At 41.0% G+C, this 19547-nt stretch overlaps 1 protein-coding gene across 1 annotated transcript in view; it reads right to left on the bottom strand.

Annotated features, from left to right (window-relative positions):
- LOC149261049 (putative MO25-like protein At5g47540) overlaps nt 1-19547 on the bottom strand; it is a 92722-nt gene that overhangs the window by 39047 nt on the left and 34128 nt on the right. The window contains exons 6-7 of the mRNA XM_089421593.1: nt 609-668; nt 220-288 (exon numbers count right to left, since the gene is read on the bottom strand). Of these exons, the coding sequence (XP_089277719.1) occupies nt 220-288; nt 609-668 (129 nt within the window). The remainder of the gene's footprint in view (nt 1-219; nt 289-608; nt 669-19547) is intronic.

Below are 19547 nucleotides of genomic sequence, written 5' to 3'. Positions count from 1 at the left end.
CCCCCTAATGCAAGAGCTCAGCTAAAAAATGTGCATTTCATACCTCCACTGCTTGGCTACTTTTGAAGAAATTATTCTTGCAATTGATCATTTCAGTTTACCAGATTTCTTATTAGTTTCTTAGGAGAACCACAGCTTTAAACAATTATCAAAGCCTCCCTTAATAAAGCAAGAGCTCAACTAGTGATAATATCCAGAAAACACATGTATATTCCATACCTTCACAGCTTGTCTCCTTGTAATGTAATTTGGAGACTCCAATAGATCCTTGTTGTATTCTGCAAAAAACTACACAACCATAACCATATTAGCAACTAACGCAGGCAAGTGAGTTTCATTTGCTACATAATTCATCTTTACAAAGAGAATATCACCCATACAAAGAAGCATCTCAAAGTAGCAATATGTTTGAATCATCCAAACTATGAACATGCACTCCAGAAAATTTGGTAGCAAACACCATTCACTTTTGAAACAATAGCATAGTACTATTTTCAAATAGCATTTCATTTCCATGGAAGTGAGAAACATCAGAATATATTAAATGCACACAGAAAGAAGTTCATGGCATATTAAAATAAATAAAAAGCCCAAGTATTGAAGCATACCCAATCATAGTTCTTGTTTAGAAAATCAGCTACAGTTGACTTATGTCTTGTCAAAAGTTCCTGTAGAAAACAATATCAAAGTAAGACCATCATATATGTTTAGACAAAACTCAATCACATAAAAAGTAGTTATAGTTACCACAAGTCGAAAATTTGTTTCCATATTCAGCTCACATAACTACTACAAAGCAGTGTCAAAAATATCACCAAGAAAACTGTGATTTTCCAATTTACTTCCCTTCAGATTTTTTCTGATTGTCCTCTCTGATTGCTGATATTTTGCCAATTCATTCAGATTTTCCTGGGTTTTTCCAATTTTCCAATTTGTTGACCCCTGCTGAGTTATTATTTCTAAGTCCCACTTTTTCAACAAGTGCTAGAGAGAGTTCTACAAATTGAAAAAGACCGAAGAGGTATAGCAAGAGCAACACCAATCAGAATGAGAAATTTAAAACTTGATAAAGAAAATAAGCACATCTACAAGAGTTGAAGTAAAGAACGAACTCTGATGTTAAATATTATCAAATCTGCCTGTTACCTCTCAATCTATCATCCTGTCTGTCTAAATGCCCCGAGCACCTAGATGTTAGATTTGGATAGCTAGGAGGTAAACCACTGTCACTTCACCAACTCTCCTCTGCTTTTTAAACCGGCTCAAGGAAGGCATCCCTAATTAGGATTGCTGGAAACTAAAGCTATGAAGTACGAGGTGATGTGAAGAGCAATTTCTAGCAATAAATTTTTGAAAAAGTTGAATGAAAAAGTGGGATGGGAGAGTCGGAAATTAGTGCCTAATCCATTGGGTGAATGGAGTCATAACAAGGTTAGAATGGGAGTCTATTCTAAAGATCATAAAGAGGTACAATAGCTGAAAAGTACAAACCCAAAGTACTGTTCCCATTGCTGCCCTATATCGCAGAAATATATTCAAGTACTGAAGTAGATACCATCCACAATACTCAAGGAAGTTACAGCTATCAGAAAGAATGTTAAATCACATTCATACAGAACTAGAGAAAGAAGAGCAAGCATGAGCACTACTCCAATGACAAACCAAACTGAAAATGGAAGGAGTATATCAGATTCTTACTCCTTGAGCATATGTCTAAATATTTCAGCAAATAAAGAGACAGCGATAAAAATATACATAACTTGCTCACCCACAAGAGAGTTGCAGAACCTCCAAATACATCCAACAGATTGTCATTAAAACTGAAGGAAGAGAAGTCTCCCAAATTCAACCATGCCAAAGAAGTGAGGGAGGTAATCTTAAATAGAAACTATAGCTCATCCTCTTACAAAAAATTTATATTCACTTTGCTCTAGAAAGTGTTAAAAATATTATAATATCTCCTAAGTATTATAAACTACTTTTCAAATGGATAGGAAGATTGAGCAGACCATAGTCTTAATAGAGCTCCATGGGCCATATGGCACTCTTCCACATCTCAAAAATCATGGGCCAATAAGTGAAAATAGGAAGCGGCTCTATATACCAGCACGCTTTTTCTTTGTTTGAAGGAATGAGTGTAGGGGCATGACATTGCATTGCATAAACAGTCCGGCTCAAGGAAAGACAATGAAGAAATTTCAACCCCCACTCTGGTTATCAGTTTTCCTTATCACTCCATGTATTTAGTTTTAAATCCAAGCATGATAAAAATTCTAAAATCTGGAAATGATAATATTTTTCTAAGAACACAAATTTAGAGATTTCACAACTGCTGAAATTGCAGAAATAAAACACAGCAAAATTATGACAGCCACACACAGAAAATAACACAGTGATTTTTGGTCAATGTGACCTTGAAAAAACCCCCTACAACTCTTGGGGAAAACTAGTTTGAGAGCTCTTCTTTATTTCTGAAAATGTTTTTACAGAGAAACTAAAATACACAGTAAAAATTCCAGCAACCACAAATTACAACTTATCTCGATTCCATGCTTGAACTCCACCTCGAAAATCGTGCCAAACAGCAAACAGCCAAAATAGAAATTTTTACAGAAATAAAAAAATATTAAATGTTGTATGGCCACCTCGAAAAATGTGCCCAAAACTTGCTGTCTCTCTTCCTCAATTTTTGTGGCTTTCTCCTACTATACGGTTTTTCCTTGGGATGCGTGCCAATAAATGTTGTTGCCCAGATTTGCTAAAATGTCTTTTTGCTGCTCTCCTTCACTTCCTCACTGCTCAGAAATTTTCTCCTTGCTCTCTCTTCTCGTTCTCTCAAATGCTCATGAAAGAATGAATTGATCTTTTCCTCTTCTCTTCTCCTTTTATTCTCTAAATGACCTTTTGGTTTACCCTAAGATCTAATCGCTGAGATTCATTTAGATCTAGGGATGAGAATAAATGTGCATTTAATTCTCACTTTCTATTTTTTAACTCATCCACTTAAATAAAGACCCACTTAGCCTTTTATTTCCAGAGTCACTTTTTCACTTTTCTAATTCTTCATTCACTTTAATAAAGTCACCTTTAAGTTAGAATGTAACTTTACCACTTATAAAGTCACTTTTAAATTAGAATGTAACTTTACCACTTATAAAGTAACTTTTAAATTAAATTGACTTTACCACTTATAAAGTCACTTTAGGAGAAAAGTAAAAAATAAATTTGGACACTTTTCCCTAGGCCAAAGATCAAAGCCTCAGGGAACCACTTGTCCTCTGGTACCCAAATTTTAGCACTCTCTCTTACCGGGGAAAGTGTTCCTCACCACTCCCATCTTGTTTCTGAAGTAAAAATGCTTGCCCCATGGCAAGGCTTTGGTGAAAATGTCTGCTACCTGCTCATTTGTGGAAATGTACTCAAGCTTGACAGCTCCCTTTTGGACATAGTCTCTAGTGAACTAATACTTGACCTCAATATGCTTTGACCGTCATGAAAAACTGGATTCTCCGTGAGTTTTATGCAACTCTGATTATTATAGTAAATTACTGAAGGTCTCAATGGCTGACCAAATAACATCTTGCGAAGCCATATGGCCTCACAACTAGCCAAACTAGCAACCATATACTCTGCCTCAACTGACCTCAATGCAACTGACTGTTGTTTCCGGCTAATCCACGACACAACTGTCGAACCCAACCCAAAACAGCACCCAAAAGTACTCTTCCAATCCGAAGTACAACCTGCCCAATCTGAATCCGTGTACCCTGCCAATCTCACTCCATCACCCTGTCTATAATCCAAACCAAAATCCACAGTCCCCTGCAAATAACGAAGAATGTGTTTTCCAGCCACCCAGTGCACTCTCTTGGGCTCACACATGAACTAACTCATAGCGTTAAGTGAAAAACATATATCTGGTCGAGTGTTGACCAAATACATCAAACAACCAATCAACTATCTATATAGAGTAGGATCCACCAACTCAAAATCCGAAACGTGAAGCTTCTTCCAGTTAGTTATCATAGGTGTAGACATGGGTTTGCAATCCTCCATGTGAAATTTGCTAAGAATATCCACAATGTACTTCCCTTGTCCCAGGAAGAAATGCCCCTCCTGCCACACCTCCAATCCCAAAAAATAATGCATCAAGCCAATATCCTTCATCTCAAACTCTGAAGCAAGATCTCTCTTGCAGCCCTCAATAAATCTCTCTGCTCCAGTGATGATCAAGTCATCAACATACAACACCGGAATGAGAGGCTCCTCACCCACCACAATGAAGTATAGGTTCGGATCAGCCTCACTCTTTGTAAAACCCAACTGTTGCAAGTATGTATCAATCCTCGAGTACCAAGCTCTAGGAGCTTGCTTCAGGCCACATAGTGCCTTTTTCAATCTGCATACATGGGACTCCTTCCCATGCACCTCAAAGCCCTGCGGCTGCTCAATATAAACCTCCTCCTGAATGAAGCCATTGAGAAATGCGGTCTTCACATCCATCTGGTGGATCTTCCAACCCATCTCTGCTGCAATTGATATAATGGAGCAAATAGATGTATACCGAGCTACGAGAGTGAAGGTCTCCTCATAGTCAACTCCCTCTACCTGTGAGAACCCTCTCGCCACAAATCAAGCCTTGAACTTCTCGACGCTGCCATCTGCAGCATGCTTTATCTTGAAGAGCCATCTAGAAGTAACAACTGATTTACCTTCAGGCCTCGGCACTACCTCCCAAACATCGTTCTTCCTAATAGAAGAATACTCCTCCATCATGGCCTCTCTCCAGACCTGTTGGTTGGCTGCCTCCTCATAACTAGAAGGCTCGGAGTCAACAATGCTTGTTACCAATGCCATGTAACTACAAAACCACTCAGGTGGTTTACTCTCTCTAACCTGTCTCTTTGGCCCAGCAACTGATGTGGCCTCGCGCAAGGTATCTTGAAGCCACTTGGGCTTTCTCTTCCCTGAGCATGCTTCTCCCACTAGAGTGAAAGAATTCTCATCACCATCAGAAGCCTGAACTCCTGAGGGCCTATCAACTGACCTCATGCCTGAATCTACGCCTGTAGATGCTGAAGTACCGTGCAAACTGTCCATTAGTGGACTACCCTGTGAACTGCTCTATGGACTGCCCTGCATGTTGCCCAAAGAACCACCCACCTGACTCTGAAAACCACTACTCACTGATGGACCTGACACTGTAATCAATGTACCCCCTAATCCCTGACCATTGGATCCCTGTGACTGACTCAGCTACTCCTGAGGGTCTGGTGACTCTAGATACTCTAACTCTCATGACCTCCTGAAAGCTCTCTCCTCGAACTTCACATCCCGCTTGACAACCACTTTCCTCTATGTAGAAATATAAATCCGCTAAGCTTTCGAGGTCTCGCTATAACCCACAAAGATGCCCTTGTTTGCAGTGGGCTCTAGCTTGGTCCTATTCTCCTTGGGGACATAGGAATATGTAAGGCACCCAAAGATACGAAAGTGCCCAACATCAGGCTTCTTCCCAAAAAAAACCTCCTCCGGAGTGACATTCCCCAAGGCACGATGTGGACTCCTGTTCTGCAAGTACACAGCAGTGTTGTAGGCCTCTGCCCACAAAAATAAAGATAACCCCTAATCATGAAGCATGGCCTTGGCAGCCCCTGCAATGGATCTGTTCTTCCTCTCTGCAACCCCATTCTGCTGGGGGTAGTAAGGAACTGTGAACTCCCTCCTAATCCCTGCGTCAGCACAAAAATCAACAAACTCACCAAGGTTATACTCCCCTCCATTGTCCGACCTGAGGACCTTGATCTTCCTACCTGTCTAGGTCTCCACAAGAGCTTTGAAATCTTGAAACCGCTTGAAGACCTCAGTTTTGATCTTCAAGAAATAAATCCAAGTCTTCCTGGAGTGGTCATCAATGAATAAAACATAGTACTCATAGCCACTCAAGGATACATGAGACATCCGACCACTCACATCGGTATGAATCAAGTCAAGGATCCCGATCACTCTACTGTCACTGCTGGGAAAAGGGGATCTGGCAAACTTCCCCATAGCACATACTCTGCATACATCAAGGTGATCAAAACTGAAATCTGGCACACCAGTGGTGATCTCCCGCAATGTACTCAAGGCCCCATGATACATATGCCCCATCCTGGGATGCCAAATCTCACACAACTCTGAACTGCTAGATCTGTTGTTTGTCCTGTCTTGAGTGCTCCTACTCAATGCCATCAGGGGCTGGAATGAGAACTTGTACACCTTGGCATGGTGCACACCAATCTCTCTAGCTGAAGAAGCTAGAGTTCCCCTAGGATATATAAGCACCTGCCCCCTCCTGAACAACACATCATACGCTCTATCCTCAAGTGTTGAGACGGATATCAGGTTCTTCTTCATTCCAGGCACATATGGAACCTCTGACACTTTCAAGGGAGGTTTAGGTCCCCTATCACCCTCTGAAAGCTCTGATAAGTACTCTCTAACTACTGTCATGTGGCGGGAAGTGCCAATGTCAATATACCAAATGCTAGAAAATGCTCTGCTAGCAGCGGGGAATGCACACTCCCTCTGAACCTGTATGGCAAGTGATCCTGCGCTAGTGGCCTCACAAGCTATGAACCCAAAACTCCCAATCAAATCTCTCTGAGAAGCTCTCTATCCCTGCAGAAGCTGCCATGGGTATGTCTTTCCCTTTCTTTTTCTTCTTCTCTGGACACACAACAGCATAGTGTCCCAACTTTTGACAATTCCAACATTTGACTTTGGAATAGTCCTTCTCCTTGCTCTGCTGCTTGCCTTTACCTTTTCTTTTACCTCCACTGTTGGAAACTTGCTTCTTTGCTCTGCCCTTCTTGCCTCTTACTAACAATGCCACATTGGCATCCTCCTCCACCTGTTTGGCTGCCCCAAGATGGTTTTTTCTAATCTCATTCTGAATGCAATCATCCCACAACCTCTCCCAAACGGGAAGGTTTTCCCGTGCAATAATGCCATCCACAAAATTCTCCCAAGTCTTGGGAAGACCATTCAAAGCAATTCTCACCAACTCAGTGGGTGCAATGATCTCACCTACGGCTGCCAACTCATCTCTCACTGAAGTGATCTTTGTAAGGTATGTTGTAGCACTGCCAGTCTTAACCATTTTAATGGCCTTCAGTTTCTCCTTTAGGACCATTTTTTGTTTTCATTTGAGCTCTGGTAAAGACTACTCAAGGCTGTCCACATCTCATGTGCATAAGTCTTTCCTCTCATATGAGGAATGACATAGTCTTCGATTCCTTCCAAAATCAACATTTTTGCCTTAGCATTCTTTTTGTTACACTCTGCCAACTATACAGGGTCAGCAGGTACTGCTGCTGGGTTCTGTGTGGTATTTACCATAATGTCTCAAACTTCTGCTTCCTCAAAGATGCTCTAGTTTCTCTCCTTCCATATATTGTAGTTGTTCTGCCCATCCAACCTGTCTTCAACTCTCAAACCCAAAGACATGTTTCACTGTCCTACCAAACTAAAATTTTCAAATCTGTGATAAAGGTTTTTGTTTTCTGTGTAAAAATCACTTTGTTGTAATTTTCACTTTGTTGTCCCAAACTGAACTTTTCAGCCAACCAAACTCCAGTACAATGAAAAAATTTCAACCCCCACTCCGCTTATTAATTTTCCTTATCACTCCATGCATTTAGTTTTAAATCCAAGCATGATAAAAATTCTAAAATCTGGAAATGATAATATTTTTCTAAAAACACAAATTTAGAGATTTCACAATTGCTGAAATTGCAAAAATAAAACACTGCAAAATTATGACATCCACACACAGAGAATAACACAGTTATTTTTGGTCAATGTGACCCTGGAAAAACCCCCTACAACTCTTGGGGAAAACCAATTTAAGAGCTCTTTTTTATTTTTGAAAATGCTTTTACAGAAAAACTGAAATACACAGTAAAAATTCCAACAACCACAAATTACAACTTATCTTGATTTATGTGCTTAAACTCCACCTCGAAAATCGTGCCAATCAGCAAACAGCCAAAACAGAAATTTTTACAGCAATACAACAACATTAAATGTTGTACGGCCAACCTCGAAAAATGTGCCCGAAAATTGTTGTCCATCTTCCTCAATTTCTGTGTCTTTCTCCTACTGTACGGTTTTTCCTTGGGATGCGTGCCAATAAATGTTGCTACCCATATTTGCTGAAATGTCTTCTTGCCGCTTTCCTTCACTTCCTCACTGCTCAGAAATTTTCTCTTTGCTCTCTCTTCTCTTTCTCTCAAATGCTCATGAAAGAATGAATTGATATTTTCCTCTCCTCCTCCTTTTATTCTCTAAATGACCTTTTGTGTTACCCTAAGATCTAATGGCTAAGATTCATTTAGATCTATGGATGAGAATAAATGTGCATTTAAATCTCACTTTCTATTTTTTAACTCACCCACTTAAATAAAGACCCACTTAGCATTTTATTTCCATAGTCACTTTTTCACTTTCTAATTCTTCATTCACTTTAATAAAGTCACCTTTAAATTAGAATGTAACTTTACCACTTATAAAGTCACTTTTAAATTAGAATGTAACTTTACCACATCTAAAGTCACTTTTAAATTAAATTGACTTTACCACTTATAAAGTCACTTTAGGAGAAAAGTAAAAAAAAAAATTGGACACTTTTCCCTAGACCAAGAATCAAAGCCTTAGGGAACCACTTGTCCTCTGGTACCCAAATTTTAACAGGCATCCCCAGCCAAATATTAATCCATGAAAACAGCATAATCAGCTCCATAAAATGATTAGACATTAGATTAGCCGTTGATTGGTTGGATCCATGTAGATAGGACCCGAAAATTGCAGAAATGTTTTCAATAAGAGGTTGATTATATCGCACAATCCTTTGGAGGACAGCCCAATCCTTACCCTAGAAATAACTACTACCTTGTGTTTAAAGGTGGCTCGATCAGAGGAGCCTGTGGACCCACAGCTAGTGAAAAACGACTGAAAACAGATATTGAGAACCCACAGCTTTACAAGGATATGGCATCAGCCTCCATATCATGTGAATGACAGCTCTCTTCTAAGCTTGATGCACCATTTTAACATAAATTTGGCTAAAGGATTATTTCATTCACTCTGAACCTATGCAATGGTTTTAATATAGGTCAATTCTAATTCGCTGAGAAAAAGGGCCAAGTCGATTCATATGACTGAGTGGATGATATTCTGTACAATACCCCATGTATATGGTTCACAATGCACATACACCTTGGATATGGGCACAGTATTAGTCCAATAGCATTCCAATGGCCCAAGTCTTTGCATTGAAATATAATTTTTGTCCTCCACATATGTCAAATATTGAAAAATACAATAAATGTGTTATTTATATACCTAAGTGTACACTGCATAAAGTTATTAATACATCAATACAACAAATCAGCATGTGGTCTCGACTCTCAAGTGAGGATTAGCCACACGATCTCATCACAACACACCCCCCCAACTCACACTTTGAGTGAATACTTGACTCCATCTCAAAAGCAATGCAACTACTCACTTGCGTGTAGTCTTCCATCCCAAAGCATTGCAAGAGATCCAAGGAGAACTGAGGCTAAGAAAGCAAAGTAGGGGTCTCATAAATCTAAAGCCCCACAAAAGAACAAAGTTTACCTAAATCAATCATCTCAAAAGAATCTTTAAGTTGTTTCATGTCATTGATCATGGATGTGGAAGAACCAATCAAAAAACATCATCCATATATAACACAAGGATGAGAGTTCTACCATCTTGATTATGAATATAGAAATCATGCTCAAACTCACAACAGGTGAAGTCACCTCTCAAAAAAAAATGTGAATCTTCTCATATGAAGCACAAGGTGCACCGTCTCATACCAAGCACAACACGCCTACATGAGACCGTATAGAGATTTTGTTAGCTTACAAACTAAGGAAACATGACTATTTGTACAAACAATGGTGGTTGCCACATATAAATCTCTTCTTGGAGGTCACCACGAAGAAAGGCACTATTGACATCCATATGAGGAACTTCCCAAATCAATGAAGCAACTATAGATATAATCATCCAAATTGAGACCATAGGAGCAACTAGTGTAAACGTCTATGAACAGTCAATGCCCTCTCTCTTGGAGAGACTTTAGCAACAAAATAAGCTTTGTGCTTATCAAGTTTTCCATTTGCATCATACTTACCTTTAAAAAGACATTTGCAATAAACCATATTATTACCCTTGAGTAAGGGGACTACACCCCAAATCTTATTTTTCATTAGGGCATCATGTTCAAGTTTCAACAACCATAGCACCCCTCCATTCTAGAGAATATTTTTCCTAAGTGTAATAGAATCAACATCACCATTGGAGACAAGGACTTGTAAAGCAAGGGAATGTCACCATCATTCCAATTCTCCTTCAAGAGGAGGGAGTGGAATAGAATCCCAAAGGGTAGATTTGGCCCACTTAAGTATTCGTAGTGGCCTAGTCAAATGAAGGGCAGAAGAAAATGGGCTATGCAGTATCACCATTATGGGGTCACTTAACTAGTGACAGGAAAAGACTTTGGCACAAGTAGCACCAAACAAGTCATCCACACATGTCTTATCATGGGTTGTTGTTAATTTTAGGTATGTTCTATGCTGAGAGCAAATTTACTTCAATTTTCCATATTAGCTCAATATCAATTCCAGATTAGCAACCGCATTTAGCATGATAGTAAAATGCAGATAGAACATAAACATAAATCGCAAAAAACAAGCCAAGACAAGAGGACACAAGTTGTGACGCCAACCAAGGACAAACCCCAATGTGGGAAAACCCTTGATCAATTCTTCTTGTATTCTTCAATAGTTCAGCAGAGAGAGTGATAGTACATATACATCAAAAGTCAACATTTTGACTTGACAGAGTAAAAGCATATATCTTCTCTAAGAAGCATATCTGAACTCAGGTGATTCCATCACCATGCTACACCCATCACTGTGTTGCATTCATCACACAATGTTGCACCATCAATGAGCTATTCTCATCACTGTGTTGCTCCCATCACTGAGTTGCACTCATCACTGAGTTGCCCCATGTTGCACCTCAGTGCGCTGCATTAACCATGCTGCAATTATCGCCATGTTGCATCCTTGTTAGCTAACTAATCCTCAACATAGATATTAGCCCATGACAGTAGCTTTGTCCATCTGATAGGCAATCCTGAGAATAGCCTTGTTGTTGGCTATGGCTTGCAGCCTAGCCTAGCAACAAGACAAACCTTCAGTCGTGTATCAACCAGCCTCCAAGCACCATAAGAAGCAATCCTGAGAATAGCCTTGCTGTTGGCTATGGCTTGCAGCCTAGCCTAGCAACAAGACAAACCTTCAGTCGTGTATCAACCAGCCTCTAAGCACCATAAGAACTTAACACAGCTAATGGCCCCTTCAATCAAGTGTCACCAAAATGTGACCACTGTAACAGCACCGAAATTCTTATCATTGTATTTTGAGTTCCCACATGATGAAATACTTGTTCACTACAAGCCATCCGAACTCGTATTGTACATCAAACATCTCACTGTAGTTTATCCGCTTATCATTGTATTAGATCAGAGATGAATCCGAGCTTGTGTTGACTGATATTAGTCCTAAACAGAACTCTGTTATCCTTTATCTTTCCTGTGATTACACTAACCTCTTCCACTGTCCATCTGAGATCAAAGATTGAGACAACGTGCTTGAGACACCTTATTACAGTGAATAAGGGTTTCTTGAATCACTCTTCACGGTGGATAGAGGTCACCTCTTGACCTGTAGTTTAGGCTACAGGACAACACCTAAATCACATCTTTGAGGATTGTTTCTTACAATGGATTAGGAGTTCTTTTATGCTCCCTTTGACTGTGTCTAGCTGTGTGTGCAAGCCTTCCCTTGTCTGCGGATAGGGCTTCCTTGACAACGGATAGAAGTGTCCCATAGACTGCGGATTAGAGAACCCTTTTAGGTTGTGCATTGTAGCTCCCTTAGACAGCGTTTAGGGCTAGGGTTCTTCTCCAAGATAGCAGCCAGATCTCTGTGGCTAAGGTCCCTCCTTACTGCGGCTAGGGTCTCCCTTTTGGACTGCGGCTAGCTGTGAATAAAGCCATTCTTCCTCTGCAGCTATGACCCCTTCAGGACAACGTTAGGTTGCTTAGCATATAGGCCTCTCCTTGTTGCGTAATGGAATCATCCTTCACCTTCTTGACAGCGTTATAGATGGTTGTGATTTGATCTTCCTTAGGGCAGCATTAGGGCATCATTAGGCTAGCGTATATCCTAGGGCACTCCCTCTAGATCTCATCTTCATCAAACCCAAAACAGAATGAAGAGAGATCACAAGAGTGTGTGTGACAAATGACTTAAAGTCCTCTTCTATTTATACTAAAACGTTGAGGATAAGAGGGGGCAATTTGGTTGTTGGCCGACCTTGACGAATTGTCACATTCAATTTGGTTGTTGGCCGACCTTGACGAATTGTCACATAACACAAATAAATTCATATCTCCATGAATATATGTCGAAATCGAACGATCTTTAGATCAATCCTACACCTCTTGGCGAGAGGAATCCAAGAAAAATATCAACTGCCATAAATAAGAAGACCCACATGGAGTTTGGCCCTAGTTGCCAATTTTAACACTCCCTCTCAACTAGGGAAAACTCCATCTATTAATCCATCTACCAGAATGTACTATCTCGGCCATCAATGTCGTGCACTGCTCTGCTCTTCTGAACTATGAAGAAGAAGAAGTGATCAAGAATGTATCATACCATCTTCTATTGACCCGAAGTCAGTCCCATATAAAAGAGAGTGTCTCATACCACTCTTACTGATCCGAAATCAATTCCAAATAAAGAGTGTGTCAAACCACTCTTACTGACTCGAAGTCAGTTCCAAATAAAGAGAGTGTATCATACCACTCTTACTGATCTGAAATCAGTTCCAAAAGAGAGTGAGTTATATCACTCTTACTGACCCGAAGTCAGTTCCAATTGATCCCAAATCAATCCTAGCATAGGGAGTACGATAGTAACACGATACGTCCATCGATACTACTATGGTCCCTATCCTCATTTCCCTACTCATTGGCCGGATGAGAGGTACTTCCCATGAGTCCCAGACTACATGGGTAGGATGTCTCGGCAGGAGAAGGATGATCCACTCATCCTGCCTACATGTCGCCAGGGGTATCCCAGGGGAAGGCTGAACCACTCATCCTGTACATAACAAATCACTAGGGGAACGTTGAACCACTCATCACCCTGTACAAAACAAATCACTAGGGGAAGGTTGAACCACTCACCTTATGACTATGTCTCAGCAAGAGAAGGATGGACCACTCATCCTGCCTACATAGCAGACCACTAGGGGAAACTTGAACCACTCACCCTATGGTTTCTCATCGCTCCAGGATGTAACCCCAAACCCCCTAGAGCTCCCAGAGCTCAGTGTCCATGTTATAGAGGACCTTGAGGAGAGAACCTCTCCACAACTCCTAGTCGTTCTCAGAAAGTCAAGGATTTGACCTTTCCCAACGGCTTCATCTGAATATCGTCGACCTACACATCAGTCTCAATACAAAGGAGCCTCCTTGCTCCTCAATGTACCATATCCCAGATAAAGTGGTACCTGATGTCGGTATGCTTGGAGCGATCATAGAACACGGGATTCCTCAACAATTAAATCCCCCTCTAGTTATCACAAAAGATCACGATGGTATCCAACACGTACCCAAATAGCTCACAAAAGAGCTTCCACAACCCAACAGCTTCACAGGAGGCCATACTTATAGCTATGTATCCGGCCTCATCGGTGCTCAAAACAACAGACTTCTGCTTCCTGCTCATCTAGGATATCGAAGCAGAATTTAAAGAGAACCAGCACCCATAAGTGCTCTTGCGATCCTCCACACTGCCTGCCTAATCAGCACCAGAATAATCATATAGTTTCACATTTCCAACTGTGTATCTCAATCCATGAGAGATTGTGCCATGAAGGTATCACAAATGATTCTTGGCACTAATCCAGTGAGGCTCAACCATATATGAGGTCAACATGCTAGCTGCAAAACATTTATCCGAACATGAGTTCACTAAGAACATCAATGCTATTATGAGTTGATGAAACTCAAAGGCATTTCCCTAATCAAGTCCGGCAGTACTACCACATAACTTCTTAAAGTTAAGCTCCATCGGGGTAGTCACGGGCTTGCAGTTCACTATTCCAAATCCGGAATCCAACTCCCTCTTACTTTTGCAAATGAGAGGGTCTGCACCTATCAGAAAGAGGTCATCCTCATAAGGTGCTAGTATGAGAGGTCTATCATCCACAACCTTAAGGCAGTGGTTTGGATGGGCTTCACTCCTAGTGAATTTTAGCTTCATTAGATAGCTTGTTAACCCTCTCATACCAAGCTCGGGGTGCTTGCTTTAAATCATAGAGAGCTTTCTTCCACCTGCATACATGAAATTCCCGATCATGAATCTCAAACCCCTCGGGTTGTTCCACATCTATGGTCTTTCTATTACATGAGGGGAATGGTCCCCTTGTAAATTTTCTTTCAGTACATCTCGCACATGTACCTCCATGTTGTTCTTGAATTCAAGCATCCCTGTCACCATCTGTCTCACATCGGATAGGGCCCCACAATGAAGATGGGCAGACCTGCAATGCTATAGAAGAGATGTGTCAATCGACATGGTCCCTAATGGACTTCCTGCAACTAGATACAAATTGCCAACCCTAAACTCAAGAGTAAAAGCATCTTGAAAAATTCCTTTTTCAAACACGTACCTTTCCATCGATGAATGCCACCATGAAACTTTTGACTTCCATTGCTAAAATGGACACAAGGTTCTTTTTGAGATCAGGTACATAAAGAACTTCTTGTAAATGAATCGTGCTACCTTCATTCAATTGAAGAGTAACATTTCCAACACCCTTTCCGGGATAGGTGGCATTGTCTCCAAGAATAGTTTCCATGATTGTCTCCTTCTCTATCAAATTAGAGAAAGCTTCCTTGTATCCAATGAAGTGCCTTGAAGCACTACTATCAATAATACTCAAAAGCAACATTTGATTTTTCATACCTGGAGTTCCTTGCTTTCTTGAAGGGTCGACCATTTCTTTGATGACCTTCATTCCTTTTATTCCTTTGCCATTTGTTAATTTTAGGTATGTTCTATGCTAGAGCAATTTATTTAAATTTTCACAGTTAGCAATCACATCAGCATTAAGATAAACTGCAGATAGAACATAAATATAAATCACAGAAGACATGCCAAGACAAGAGGACACAAGATGTGGCGTTAGCCAGGGACAAACCCCACAATGTGTGGGGAAACCCTTGATCAATTCTTCTTTTATGTTCTTCAAAGTTCAGCAGAGAAAGTGAGAGATAGTACATTTACATCAAAAGTCAATACTTTGACTTATCTAGATCTGAGCATAGATCATCTCCTATAACGATGATACATGAGATCAGTTGAAGACATTCTACTTCAACTGATTCTCCTAGGTGACGGCTTCACCTATCCATTTCGTTCATCTGTTGCACCTTACCGTGTAGCACCATCATGCTGCATCATGCATCACTGTGTTGCCCATACATCAAGTTGTCCATGACTTCATACTTCATGCTGCCCATGTGTCGTGCTGCTTCATGATTTCATCATACAACCCATACTTATGATTACATTTATCATGATATTGTCCATGCTCCATGTATCATACATCATGCTGCTCATAAGGTTGCCCATGCTATCCTTCTGTTGCTTCATTATGGAGTTCATACACATATCAGCCTTAGCTGCTTGCTATGGCTTGCAGCCTAGCAAAGCAGCTAGGCTATAGTTCCACGCAATACTCCACGCAGTCCCATTATTTCCATATAGGGTTTGCTCAGGGATATGATTGTCTATATGACTGTATTCCATACATTGAACTGGACAGTGTATTTCCTTACATTACAGCGTGTTCCTTCTTACCTTGTTGCCTTGACTATGTTCCATACATTGAACTGGACAGCGTATTCCCGTGTTCCTTCTTACCTTGCTGCCTTGTCTACATTCCATCACTTGTGACTACGTTCCATATATTGAACTGGGCAGTGTATTCCTCACATGACTGCATATATATATGAACGTGATTCCATATTCCTCATATGACTGCATATGTATATGAACGTGGTTCCATATTCCTCATATGACTACATATATTAGACTGCGTGTATATATGAACGGCATATCACCTCTAGCGTATCTAAACATCGTATTGATTGTGTGGTCCATTCCCTAACTGTGTTTCCCTAATAGCATGTAACTTAACTGTTTCATTGTTGTGCGTATAATTAGGGCATCGTACTGTAGATTACTGTGCGTATATATATTCATTGAATCTTGTGCCTCTATCCATGCTATGCGTATCAATCTCTATGCCCAGCGTATATATTTCTATGACCAGCGTATATTCATTTCTATGCCCAGTGTATATTCATTTCTATGCCCAGTGTATATATTTCTATGACCAGCGTATATGCTCATTGTTTGCCAGCGTGTAAATGTCTTCCTTGATCTGTGGCTAAGTGTCTCCATTTCCAGCGTGAATTAGGGCATCATCTTAGGGCATCCTTCATTAGTGTCTCTCCTTTTCCAAAAACCCAAGACGTGGAGAGGAGAACACATGAAGAATGTGTATTCCCAAATGACCTCAAGTCCTTTTCAATTTATACTAAACGTAGGTGATGAATAGGCATGTCTTTTGGGCTTCTAAGCCTACTCAAGTTGCTCGTCGACTAGATGATAAACCCATAATCAAAATAAATTCATATCTCCATGAATACTTATCGGAATCGGATGATCTTTAGATCAATCCTACACCTCTCGACGAGAGGGATCCAATAAAAATCTCAGCTGCCATAAATAAACTGACCCACATGGAGTTTGACCCTAGTTTCCAATTTAACACTCCCTCTCAACTAGGGAGAACTCCATCCTCTGATCCATAAGTCCGGTTGTACTATCTCTGCCATCAGTGCCCTACACTGCTCTGCCCAACTCTGATCAGCTCTGTTGGCTCTGCTAGCTTTGCTCTGCTCTGCTCAGCTCTACTAGCTCTACTATACTCTGCTCATCTCTGTTGGCTCTGCTCAGCTCTACTAGCTCTACTATACTCTGCTCATCTCTGTTGGCTCTGCTCTGCTCTATTGGCTCTACTCTGCTCAGCTCAGCTCTGCTGGCTCTGGCTCTGCTCAGCTCTGCTGGCTTTGGCTCTGCTCAACTTAGCTCTGCTGAACCATGAAGAAGAAGAATTGATCGAGAATGTCTCATACCATTCTCCACTGACCCGAAGTCAACCTCAGAGTGCGTACCATTGGTCCCAGACCAATCTCAACTGACCCAAAGTCAGCGTCATAGTGGGTACCACTCCAACCACTGGTCCCAAACCAGTCTCAACCGACCCGAAGTCAGCGTCATAGTATGTACCACTCTCACTGGTCCCAGACCAGTCCTACATTGACACGAAGTGAGTCTCTGAGTATGTACCATTGGTCCCGGACCAGTCTCAACCGACCCAAAGTCAGCGTCATAGTGGGTACCGCTCCTACCACTGGTCTCAGACTAGTATTGCAGGCTCAGAGAGTGTACCACTGGTCCCAGACCAGTCTCAACCGACCCGAAGTCAGCGTCATAGTATATACCACTCTCAAAGTATGTACCACTGGTCACAAACCAGTCTCAACCGACCCAAAGTCAGTGTCATAGTAGGTACAACTCCTACCACTAGTCCCAGACCAGTATCATTGATCCCAGCTCAATGAAGGTCATCCTAGCGTAGGGAGTACAGTAGATACAGCGATGCGTCCATCAGTACTACTATGGTCCCTATCTTCATTTCCCTACTCATTGATCAGATGAGAGGTACTTCCCATGAGTCCCAGACTGCATGGGTAGGATGCCTCGCCAGGAGAACTTGAATCGATCCCCTCCTCACAGGAGAACTAATCATCCTGCCACATTTGTCATGGAGAACACATCATCCAAACCTCACAAGAGAACTAATCATCCTGCTACATAGGAGAGCGAATCATCCTGTTCCACAAGAGAGCGAATCATCTTGTCCACAGGAGAGCGAATCATCCTGTTTACAGGAGAGCGAATCATCCTGTTTACAGGAGAGCGAATCATCCTGTCCCACAAGAGAGCGAATCATCTTGTCCCAATGCGCACCACCAGAAGAGGGTGAGTCACCCTGTGGTCGTATGTTGCTCCAGTAAGAATGAGCTAACATCCTGGCAAAGCATGGGAAAGAACTTCATTAGAGACAACATATGTCCCTTCAATCACCTTGTTGGTGGAAGGATCACATAGGGAATATATCTTGGATGTTTCATTATAGCCCACTAGAATGCAACGTTGACTTGTATGTTTTCCCAACACTCGTGATGGTGTTTTCCCAGCACACATCCTTCAAAATTACCACTAGGTGGTTTAATCTGTGGAAGGCCCTATGCCATACTTGGAGGACACAAATGATGCAATGTCCCAAAATTGGTATGGCCTGAGTATTGATGGCATAGTTTGTTGGTGTTGGTGATAGCAACGATGGCAAAGTATCCACTTCATTTGAAGGAGATGAAGATTTCCTTGACTTATAAGTATAATCAAATTTATCGCAAAACCTATAAGTGGCAACATTAAAGCCATCATTCATGTTCTTAATAACATATCAATTTAGCCAAACCTTCACTTTTTTGTTGGTTTGAAAGATATTGTATATAGAAAGTAGATTTGGTCCTATTCCTAGAAAAAGAAGAGCTTCTCCAAACTTAATGTTGCCAACAAGGACATTGCCACATTCAGAGACTAGAAGGGTTGAGTCATCACCAATAACAACTTCCTCTCTATTTGTACTTCTATTAATAGTTGAAGAGGAAGCACTGGTGTTTTGTCATACGCATTGTGGCTCTGAAGTATGCAACCCATTCTTATGAATAAGTGTAGGACCATTATACATTGTGGCTATGGTAGCTTTATGTACTGAGATAATGAATCATAATACAAGTACTATCCTAAAAAGCGCAAAAATTGTCACTGAAAAGAGAAGGGTGTGTTTTGATAGAAGAGCACCATTCTAAACAAACAAATCCCTCACACTTGCTGAAAAACTAAAGAAGGCAAAAAAAGGAGGGTGTTTAACAGCAGCAGCAGCCCAGTTATTGACTGTTGACATTTGAAGATGAATGCATAGAGGTGCCCAACACTGTTGACATCAGAATAATGGAAGATAGAGATGCCCAACAATGTTGACATCAGAACAATGGAAGATAGACATGCCCAACACTGTTCACATCGGAACAATGGAAAACAGACATGCCTGGCTATGATAAGCAGTGACCAGTGAGCGTGGATGTTCAAGAGAGACAGATCAGCAAAGGTAAGCAGTAATGTTTAAAAATGTTTTGAAGATTATATTCTGTGTGCATTGTCATTGCCACAAGTATGTAACAAAAA

This window comes from Pinus tabuliformis, chromosome 6 (genome assembly GCF_031772625.1).
Source record: "Pinus tabuliformis cultivar Carrire ecotype Pingquan chromosome 6, CPIR1, whole genome shotgun sequence".
NCBI lineage: Eukaryota > Viridiplantae > Streptophyta > Pinopsida > Pinales > Pinaceae > Pinus > Pinus tabuliformis.
The sequence above is the reverse complement of the archived record's forward strand: the minus strand, read 5'-3'. Positions and strand labels throughout refer to the sequence as shown.